The 12,000-nt window shown below is 31.9% G+C and overlaps 1 protein-coding gene across 1 annotated transcript in view; it reads left to right on the plus strand.

Moving 5' to 3' along the window:
* Positions 1 to 11,758, plus strand: part of LOC129218411 (caskin-1-like) — a gene marked incomplete in the record, with an annotated part of 129,453 nt that extends 117,695 nt beyond the window's left edge. Inside the window, 7 exon segments of the mRNA XM_054852667.1 lie at positions 105 to 206; positions 1,522 to 1,660; positions 3,788 to 3,934; positions 5,748 to 5,956; positions 7,246 to 8,062; positions 9,756 to 9,822; positions 11,054 to 11,758. Of these exon segments, the coding sequence (XP_054708642.1) occupies positions 105 to 206; positions 1,522 to 1,660; positions 3,788 to 3,934; positions 5,748 to 5,956; positions 7,246 to 8,062; positions 9,756 to 9,822; positions 11,054 to 11,165 (1,593 nt within the window).
* Between the last annotated feature and the right edge of the window lie 242 nt (positions 11,759 to 12,000).

The raw sequence follows: 12,000 nt of genomic DNA on the forward strand, positions 1-12,000 counted from the left end.
GCAATCTGTAATTGTGAATATTTATTTAAACTTCATTTTTTTTTCTTTTTCTTTTCCAATTTTTTGAAATATGTATAATCAGTTCTGAAACTTTTCTTTTAAAGGACTTAACAGCAGTTGGCATCACAAAACCTAACCACCGGAGAAAACTGAAAGCAGAGATAGCAAAGCTAAATATCTCTGACGGAATTCCCGAATACAAACCAGTAAGATATTTTTTATGAATACAAATTCATTGTTAGTCTGTCTTTTGTTTCATGAACTTTAGTGTTATCGAGAGTTTGATTATATGGTTCATGCGAGCTTTTAAATCCTTTATTATTTGAGAAATGATTTTAAGTTCCTTAAATTTTTGAAAATACAAATGCATACAGCAACTTTAAAAATTTTATTTTAATTTTTTTTCTAGATCGAAAAGCTCACATCTTTTTGTATTGAAAAAGGGATTCCTTGTAATCCTAAAAATGCATGTCTGTCAAGTTTTGCAGATGTGTGAATTGTTGTACATATTTTTATGTTTGCATAGTTTTTGTTTACAATGCGCTAATCTGAAGGAAATATATATATATATATATATATATATATATATATATATATATATATATATATAGTATATGACTTGGTTAATAAAAAAAGAAATATTGGCAAATATTTCCTTTTGCTTTATTATTTATTGCCCGCTTGAGGTTATGAATCCCTTGTGAATGCATATAGGTGCTCTTAATAAATTAGAAATTACTCTACTAAACATACTGATATGTTGTTTAAATTATCTTGAAAAGCAAGTACAGTGCATAAGGTTTTTTTATGTTACTGTGTTGAAAAAGGAAACATTAGTTTAAATTGTTTTGTGAAGGCAGTACTATAATCGCCAGAGTAGATATTAAAAGCAATCGCTTCTGTCTCGCTTAAGTAGTACTATTGACCGATTGGGTATTTAACTTCTTAATTTTCTAACATTGCACGTTTCTGGTGAGCATCATAATCAAAACATATTAATGCCATTTGTCTGAATCATTTTAGTATATGATGAGATAGGTGCATAACCCCATTTAAAGAACAAATTGTACATCGTTTTTACTGTTGTACAATCATTTCTTCATTGTTGGCATACTTTTTTGTTTAAGCGTAATTTTTCAAAAATAAAACTGAAATCTTTTTTTTTTTTTTAAATTTTTTAATTAAACAGAGGATTTTAAATCACCTTCATTCAAGTTTACCAGCTCAGAAGTTACTAATGGCTGAAGGCGTTCCTCAAAATGTTTGAAGGGAAACTTTTCAAAACATAATTTATTCTTAAGTTTAGGTTCTCTATTGGTGGTCCCTTAAGTTTCGGAACCCTCTCGCATCGCGAGTCCCCTGAATTAATTATTACTTGCATTTAAGCAATCAATTTAAGTACATATTTTTGATATCGTTTAAATTACTAATTTTATAGTACTTCATTTGCGAAGTAAACTTAAATATAATGAAAACTAAGTCTATTGCACCCATTGTAATTCAAATACTTCTTCTTTCTAGGATTCTCTTTTAGAATGGCTACGATTATTACGTCTAGAAGAATACTTTGATACACTATGCCAACAAAATTATAACACTGTGGACAAAGTAACAGATTTGACTTGGGAAGATTTAGAAGACATTGGTATACAGAAATTAGGTTAGTAAAGCTGAATGTAGAATTGACTTACTGAAAATGTCTAAAACAAGTGCACAAATGATCATATTTCTGATTAAGATTGTTGTTGTCCTGGGCTGACAATTCGAGATGCGCTGCATCACTTTTCCAACTGTACCGTAATTTGACGGGAAGTTTGACTTTCACAATACACACATGCCATAACGACTCAACAACACATTCACACAAAGAAAGGACAAGGACAGGAGAGAGAATGTACAGGAGAGAACCCAGGATTTCCCCATTCGCAGCTGGACTTTTCTGACCACTAGACAGGGCGTCCGACTTCTGATTTTTTTTCTGAAGAGGTGCCGTCGACAAATGATGCCATGCTTTGAGAAGAGTGCCCTCCCCCCTCCCTCAGTTCATGAAATTAACACTTTGACAAGAGTTAGAAAAAAGTGTGACACCACACATTTGGGGGAAATGAAAATATTTTTATAGCAATATTTTTTTTGTAATGTTGCATGATATGTGATAAGTGGAGAGGGGTAAGGTGAAATGTGACACTTTGGGACAAATAGGGGAGGGAGGAGAGTGATAAATTTGTTGAAAAAAAAAAAGTAACAGTATTTATGTGGATAGCCCTTTAACTAAGTTATTCATTCATCAAAGTATCGTTACAAATCACAAATAATACAGTAGAACTTCAGCTAGATGAACTCTGACTATCCTAATCAGGGGGAAGCTCAAAGGAGCGGGAGGAGGAGGATGGAGAGAGAGAGAGCGCGAATTGACACTTGTTGGGCCAAGCCCGAGATTTTTAAATGAGGGGTGAAAAATATGTAGGAATGTGGGGGTAAACAATATGGAGGGGGGCTTGCAAAACACATTTGTGAAGGGCCTCAAAATTCTTGTGCACACCCCTGTGGAGGAAGGGGTGGCTAAACTTGTGAACGTTGGCTTTCAGTTGAATAAAATCAGCTTTAAAACTACTTGTATGCAAACAATATGCTTGTTAGTGCGATAGTTAAGGTATAAACATCAGGGTGCCTATCTCCCTCAAAAGCAATAGTACATCACCCTCAAATGCTACAGAGTGGCCCTCAAGAACCAGAGTCCCAGAATGAAATGAAAAACACTGAAATGCCCCCCCCCCTAAAAAAATTCAATGGCTCAGCCTTGAACCCCTCGTGGGCATCCATGTCAAAATGCATAGACATTCCTTTTCTACCATGTGGCAATGATCCCTTTAATTTTTCATGAGCCGGTTTCAAAAAGCGTTGTTTCAAGTTTAGCGTTAATGATTGCCCTGCAGCACTTATAAAATGCGTTTTATTTAATAAACGATTGGACTTTGCATACATTTTGAACATGCTTTGGTTTTTAGCCAATTTTTTTTGTAAGGAATCAAGGGGCTTCAAACTCCGGAAAATATGATTAAAAAGAAAGATTTTCTTGTAAAACGAATGATTTTTTACATTTAGCATTTCTAAGAGAAAAACTTTCTAAGGAAAGACAATTTTATAAACTACTAGCTGCAAAAATATTTATACTTTATTACGAGTTAAATAAGTCCCCCCCCCCCTGTGTATGTTAAAATAAGTACCCCAGCATGATGGAAAATCATAGACATGGACGCCCTGAACATAATCTATTAATTAGCTGTATAGAACTCCAAATCTTGCCAAATCGAACAAATTTGCCGTATTAGGAAATTTTTGGAAGGTCACAGTGGACTCTCATCGGGCGCCCCTGATCATAAAATAAGTGCTCCATGAAATAATGAACTTTCTTTTTTTTACATCGTAACAACTATTCGCATAACTAAGATAAACTTGACTTTTAAAACTGGCATCATTAGCTTTAGAAAATATAAACAAATTAGTAGTGGCTTCCATTGGCGTCTGCATAAGCTGACGTTTTTTATTTGGTGATAATTATTGTAGCTTTCAGTGCTGGATCTAGACGGGGCTCGTGCCCCAGGCAGGGGTTGGCAAATTCACCCTTGTTTGTGTTTTTTATTGAAATTCAACATAAAAACATAGAGAAAGTTGTGTGTGAGAGTGGCAGTTTTAAGTTTTTTGCCCTGGCTCGGATAAATCGTGGATCCAGCACTGGTAACTTTACCTTCCATTCATTAAAACTGGTTTTTTTTTTACATTCCAGGTCATCAAAAAAGAATCCTGTTAGCCATCAAACGAATTGAAGACATAAATCAAGGGCGCAGACCAAATCTTTATCCTCAATCCAACTGCCAAAGTCGGATTGACGAATCTGCTATAAATCCTGCTTTCTCAAGGCCTTCAACTCTTAGTAAGTTATTATAAACTTCTATAATTTATTTTAATTGTGCATTAAAACGCTAAAATTCACTCAACTGTGGACACTAATTTCTGTGGATTTTCGAAATGCGTAGGTTCTAGGGATAGAATTTACACATTGTATAATGCTGTGACATGAAGAAAGATTGAATTGTTATATTGTATCTATTGTATCTTACTTCTGTTTTTTTTTTTAAATCCATATATTTTTTTTTCTAATTCCCATATGTACACAAAATATAGTTACCTTTTTAAGTTAATGTAATAGGCTAGCAACATTATATGCTGCAGTGGGTTACCAAATTAGTGTAGACAAGGGCTGCTCATTTTGCTCGTAAAATGGTAGTTTTGCCAGGACAGTGACAGAAACTCAGGAATGACAAAAACTGAAAATATATCCGAATTTGAAAAGTATACAAAAGAAAAATTTAGCTTTAGACATAATCCATTTCAAAATTAAATTAAAACACAATTGTGACTTAACAAAACCGTTCTATAATATTAATTTCATAATTAAACCAATTTAAAATAACTCCCACAAAACTGGATGGAAAATAATTATGTTTTTAAATTTGCTTTTTGTTATATGCAATGATAAAGAAAAGTTCTGATATAGAGTTCAATTGAATTTGAATGAGGTCGAACTATTTATGTATGATTTTGAATCATAGTTTTTCTTTTCAAATTTCTAGTATTCTGATAGCATTGCTAAATCGGTGTTCCTTCTTTGTTGAAAATTAAACAGAAGATGAGAATTTGTCATTGAATAGTTATGGCTGTTGTTTATTAGTTAAAACCAATATTAGTTAAAACCAAAGTCAGCGAGTTATTTTGTTGTTATTTACTCTTCCCATTCTTATATTCCACATTGTATTAATTAAAAAAGCATTTTACTTAACCATTAAATGATTAACACATAGATTACTGTTTGAGTATTGCATTGAATATTTTAAGTTTAAAAACAATAAAAATAATTTGATTAGAGTTAAAGTTATTAAAAATCAAGCTAGCTTGCTCTGATCCCTTTAAATTAAGCACATCTATTTTTACCATTTTGGCAAAAAACTTCATTTACTAATTGTCATTTTTCTAACCCAAGAGTGTAAACCAATAAAATATGCATAAGCACTTGTTTTGGTTAACTAAAACATGCATTTTAAAATAATAATCAATATTTTTTAGCTTTTGTATTAATTACCATTTTTCTATCTTTGCAAAAACAAACCAATCCTATTGTGGACACTTTTTGTATGAGCTTATCTATTAACTGAAATTTTTGAAGTCAAGTATATTAATGTTTTTGTGTAAATTAAATCAATATTGAAGGTTAACAAATACTTGCATTGATTAAATTTAATTACAATAACAAAATCAAGTTTTGTGTTTTAAACCGCTAATGATTGGGTCAAAAAATTCTAGGTCAATTTATGACTGTCTTCATTAATTTGGCAACCTGCTGTAATTGCAATTATCTTTGTACTTTGTAAACATATATATATAAAATGCTAAATTTAAAATTTTCTTTGAAAATGTTATGAAGTTTCTAAAATTATTGCACCTAATACCATTCTCTAAATGTGAACTTGTAAATTTACCAAAAGAACAAATGGATGAGGTTTGCCATCCGTTGAAACAGGTCAAGAGAGTTCTGTCATTGTATAATCACTTCTGCTGCCGAAAAGAATGCTTAAAAATTTCAAGAGAAAATATTATTTTGGTCTCCTACCTTTTCAATACTGTAAAGAGCATATTAAATAATTCTGTTCATTTCTATGAAATTAAATTTGCTAATGCATATTTTTCAGGTAATGTTCAATCATTTCAATATCCCAGTCAAGAAATAGCAATCTCAATGAATCGTCCAAAGAATTCCCCGTCCACAGACTGTATCCCAGAAATGAAGACATTTCAGCAGTCTCCCATTCGGGAAGAGAATCTTTTTTCACATGTTACGCAAAACAATTCTTTGCAGCATGTCCCACCAACTCAGAATGTAAATGGAATTCTCAATCCAGTGAGTATGTTTGAAATTGGAATTAGATCATTAAATTTATGAATGCACAATTTATTTTCTATTTCCTGAATTTCAAAATGATTTTATTCCCAGTGGATTTAGTACATTATCCATCCTTACATTTTCAGTTTAAATTCAAATTTCTACCAGTTGAAGAGAAATTCAGAAAAATACAGACACATTAAATTGTAAGCATAATGTAAGAATTCCCCCCACTATGCACTTGAATGAATTCTGTGAAAGAGTAGAAGGGAGTAAAGGCTGTAATTACAGCCTATAAGCTACCATTACCCAATAACAAGACAAAGTAAAAATAAAACTACCACAATCAGCACAAAATTAAAATTAAAAAAATAAAAAATAATCATTCACGTAAAAAATAATCATTAATTTAAAATAATAAAAGGGTAACTTTACAGTACTTTGTAAAGTCTGTATGATTTTGGGAAGTTTTTTATGCAACATTTGTAATCATAATTTTCTTAAAAAATCATTCATAAATATTTGCGCTCTCTCTCTCTCGTTTGCAATACTAACCATTTTCAAACATTCTTTTATAAATGAAAATCCATTATTAAGACAAGAATTTTAAGAATTTTAAATAACAAATTACATTTTAACCACCACAGCAGTTTTTGTTCAAAACTTTTATTCCCTGTGGGTCTCTTGTAAAACCAATAAATATTTTCTTGAATTTTCATTAAATGTTTTAGATTTCATTTACTTAGCCTGATGAAATCTACCTAATGATGATATTTAAACTTCAGTATTAATGTACCAAGGTTGTAAAAATAACTTTTGTATAATTCTTGATATTTCTTTTTGGTTAGTTTATCCTGGTTGTGAAACATATTATTAACGAAAGGGGCTAAACAATAGAAGAAACAGATTTCGCGTTGGGATGCAGAAAATAAAAGTGGCTCATTAAAAAAAAAAAGTAATTTTAATATTGAAAACTGAAAATCAATAATATTATTTTGGGAAAAATAATAGGCATTTAGAAGGAGTGTTAGAAAAGGGTGGGGGGGGGGGAGGAATCACAATATTTAAAGTGAATTTATTAACTGGAAATGATAGTTATAAACATTATTAGCAATGTAACAACAAAAGAATACAAAAGTTATTAATTTTCTGAATTAAATGATGAATTACTTTTCAGGATTAACTTATTTCAGTCCTTTCTTTCTTATGTCCCATTTTTTCATATTTTTGCAAATTCAAAAAAGTATTTTAAACAATGTGAGGTAATTATCAAAAAAGGCATGTACATTAAAGATAATTTATTTCAGGTCCTTTCTCCTATTAGAGGAAGATCACTGGAAAGTCTGAGCTCAGAAAATGCAATCTCAGCAGTTAACCAAATTCCAGTTAGTGTTGCATCTTATACGCCTTTAATGCAAACGCAACCAGTGGCCGAGCAGCCCAAACCACCTGCAAAAGAGTGGCGAGTGACTGATCTTGATATGGACTATGAATGTGAAGGTACTGCAACGCTAAACCGCCCGCGAGGCCTCGTGAAATTAAAGCCCATGGCCAAAATAGCGGCCAAAACACGAGAAGAAATCGCCGAAGCCATCATGGACATACCGGACAATGAGTTTAAGTCGCTGATTGACCAGACTCGAGCACTAGATGGATGGTCCAGCCTAGATGGGTCTCCTAGGCACGGGCCTGCCACTGTTCCACGAAGTGCCACACTTAAAAGAGCTCCCCCACCCATACCTAAAAGAAACAATTCAACTAAAGGTGAAAAACCTACAGACGAGAGAAAAAACGATACCCAGAGTGTCAAAAGCAAGCCGGAGTGTCCTGTTAGGTCTGTTGCAAAAGCTAAGGACAGTGAACTGGAGGATTTTCCTCCGCCCCCAGCACCTTTGCCTTCAGTCATTGATGAGAAATCAAAAGTGTCTTCAGACAAAATAGAACCTGTAGACGAATTGTTTAACAATCCTTTGTTTCGGCAAAGGAGAAAGGACTCTGCCGAATCGTCTTCCAGTGTAGATTCGTTTGCCTTGCCATTTGCGAATGAATCTGTGGGCACCATTAAACAGAAAGCCTCTAGACCGTACCCCACACTTCCTGCTCAGGCATCCCACGTGCAAAGAGGTTAGTTTTATTAAAAGATTAACTGTTCAAAATATATGTATTGTAACCTTTCTTGTATGCATGAGTCATCATGTCATGTAAAGCGTGGGAAAACAGGAATTAACATAACTGACTGAAAAATGTACAAGATAACGGACTAGGATACAGGCCACTTGTTTCAAAATTTTCCGGGGGGGGGGGAGATAAAGTTCCCCTCTAAATGACGGGCCTGCTCATACCCGTTATTATTGAACTATGTTTTGTTGTTCTTTCATGGCTGTCCTGTGCCACAATCAATTTCTTTTTTTTTAAATATCAATCTTTAGGCCTTGTCATGAAAATATAAAAAAAAATGGGACTATTAAAAGTTTAATTACATTAGGGAGAGTTGAGAATATGAACTAAATGTTTCTCAGGGCTTATTAAAATATCTTAAAACCATTGGCATAGTCAGTAATCTTTTGTGAAGGAATATAGGATTAATTTTAGTCCTTACTGTGGTCAAAACAGGAAAATTTCTGCGTTTCCAGCAAGGAGATATATTTCCAAATTCTCCCTTGTCTACTGTGCTTGAAACCAATTGCAAACAGGAAAGGGAAAGGATCAGTTTAACATATGAAGCTCTTGAGAGTGTTAATTCATAACAATCAATAAATCAGTGATATATAAAAATAATTTAATGAAGTTAGTAAACATATATTATTTCTAAATTTAACATAATTATTCATTTTTAAAAAGTATATAATTTAAAATTAAAATATTTGTGACCTAAATCTATAACTTGTTTGTATATATGTTACCGTTAAAGTATATAATGCAGTTATCTTATAGAATACCTAGTTATTCCATGAAATAACTGATTGTGTCCGTTAAAGTGTGTAGTATGTTATTAATTTGACACTTTAACTAGTTATTATACGAAATAACTAAGTATTCTATAAATTAACTGATGAGAGACAGTTAAAATATAAAATAAATAATTTATCTAAAATGAAATAACTATATAGGTATTCTATAAATAAACTAATGATAGACAATTAAAGTGAAAAAGAAGCAATTTATCTAATTTATGCAGCGTATAAATGGTATTTATGGAAACGAACCATAAAATCATTTGTTACAACAAGTATTACTAAAATGACCCTTGGAATTACAAAGAACATTATTTCTAAAACAAAAACATTTTTTGTTGTCATACTGGGTTGACACCTATGGCCTGGAATAGTCTATAAATGCAGTAGGGGTGGAAGGTAAATGTATTTGTCGTGCAAGATATATGATGTAGATTACTTTACTTTAATGGGCTGCAGATCGTTATTCTATGAAATAACTAGTTAAACCATGAAATACAAGAGAGTTTTACACTTAACGGGCACGATCAGTTATTCTATAAAATAACTAGGTATTCTATAAAATAAGGGATTTCATACTTTAAGGGTAACATATACATTCATAAAGATAATAATTCAATATATATATATGTTTAACAATTGTTTCAATCCTAGTATTGAGCTTTAATATCATTAGATACCTAATTTAGTACGTTGTAAACAATAATTTCCAGACTCTTTAAATTTTAGAACAGAGAAAGTACTTTTCATATTCCTTTTATCTAATAATTATTCAAAACTATAAGAAGAATTTTGAACAAAATTGCATAATAATGCTTTATGATTTAATGCTCAGTATTTCTTTGTTTTCTTTTTTCCTGTAGAATCCAGTCTAAGGAAAACTAAAGCATCAGAGTACTCAACAGTTGATGATGAGCACGAATATGATGTGTAAGTAATAAAGAATATGATGTGTAAGGCATAAATTTGGCTAACGCTTCTAGTTAAATTTATTAGCATGTTTATTTCATTTTCTGTTTTCCACTTATGTTTTATATTTAATAAATAGGTAAAAAGTTTAATTGTTGGAAATAAAAGATGCAGAAGGATTCTTTTATTTATTTATTATTTTTTAAAAAATATAGTTGAGTTGGTTTCATCACTTTGAAAAATGTATTATTTCTTTGTTTTTAAGATGTAAGGTAGACTGACCAGTGAATGAACAGCGAATTTTCATTTTAAAAAATTTATAGCGTCGTTAAAAATTGTAGTATTTGACACATGGCAGTAAAATCACATTGAATGATGTATAAAGTTCTTTTTTTAAATTGTGAGAATTTTTATAGTTCTGCATCAAGACGTTTGGGGGGGGGGGGGAGGTTGAAATGAAAAAAAGTTCTCTGACCCAGTGAATGAACACCTCAACCAGTGAACAAACACAGCGTTTTCTAGTTGTTTTCTTTCTGGAAATTTTATGTTACATATATATGTTATGGTACCTTCTTAATAAACTCTTATGATGATTCACCACATAGAAATTTCAAACTTGCACTAAAGATGTTATTATTCATATTCTTGTCAACCATTTTCAGTCATCGTTTGAAACTGTTTGATTTTATTTTGGTCGGCAATCCATGAGGGTCATACCCCTAGTGAGGCTAGTGAACTTCATGCATTAATTGTTTGTTTTGACTTGTAAAACATTTACTAATAATGTAACTATGTGCAACCTTTTCTATTTCTTAATAACTAATTATAATACCTGTCTTTAACTTACATTTGATGAACAATACTAGTTTAAAATAATCGCTCACTGGTAGCAATAGATGTTTCTACAAAAAAACCTGCATTGGAAAAATTCAAAGTTTTTTGTACTAATACTCTTAGCAGGTTTCTTCCCAAATAATGCGCTTTACGTAAAAGATTAATGACAATATCTTAATTCAATGGTTTTGGTGGTCTAAATTAATAGTTAACGTTTGAAATGTTTTTTCTTAAATTGTGAAATTCCATCCCACATTCCACTATTGATTATATGATTTATATACTGGTGGAGCAATATTTATGTGTTATTCTGTATCTTACTAAGTGATTTACATTAATAATATTACTTTTAATAACAACTTGAATTGAAATTTTGATTTTATTTAAAGAGATATTAATTCAATTTTCTTTTATACAGGACTCCTGAGGCGATATCACCAGGGGATGTCATTGATGACATAGAAAATATGTTAGCTAATCTTTCAGACCAATTAGATGCAATGTTGGACGAAGAACAAGCACAAAAATAGCAAACGCTATACTTGTAGTGATCACAAACTATTCTTTTTGCACGTTTTATTGTAATTAAAATGCTGCCTGGTGCAGTATTGTAACACAAGCACTCATGTGGAGTTCTGGAAGACTAGATTGTGCATAATATATTAAAACTGTTGGAAAAATAACTCAAAAAAAGACCGATATCATGCATGTTGTAGAATATTGTGTAACAGTTTTTGTTGACTCATCAGTCATTTTCACTTTGGCAAACTGAAAAATGACCACTGGTTTCATTCTCATGTCTGTCCTAAATGCTACAAAGTATACATCCTCAAGTTCCTTGGTCCCATGTCACACACAGATGGAAGCTTACTCAAGTACACAAGCATCATCATTGCTGATTTTCGAAATAACTATACACTATCTCTAGATAAGGTTTTATAAGTTCATCTTATGCTTTTCTTTAACCATGAAATATCTTTTACTGAATTATCAATTCTGTGCTGTAATGGTATTAAACGCTTAACATGAGTTACTTTATTTTTCTTGTAAAAACAAATCATTACATGTTTGGACATAAGAGCAATACCTATACTTGCAGTGCTGTAGTTGGGAGGGGGGGGCACCATCCCAGGAGATATTTGGTTTGTTATTGTAAAAACTGTCGAACTGCACCATGCTGCATACACTCACTGGTGAGATAAATTCACTTTATCTACCAGTTTGTTGGCACTCTCAACTTCAGTGAGATGACATTTGCCTACAGCTTGGTTATTCACTATTCCAGACTGAGGAGTTGTAATGAGAACAAAACTGCAGTCTCTGGATGTGATAACTAGACTGTCTGGTATATTGCATGTTATTTCA

Source organism: Uloborus diversus, chromosome 1, assembly GCF_026930045.1.
Source record: "Uloborus diversus isolate 005 chromosome 1, Udiv.v.3.1, whole genome shotgun sequence".
In the NCBI taxonomy this organism is placed as follows: Eukaryota; Metazoa; Arthropoda; class Arachnida; order Araneae; family Uloboridae; genus Uloborus; species Uloborus diversus.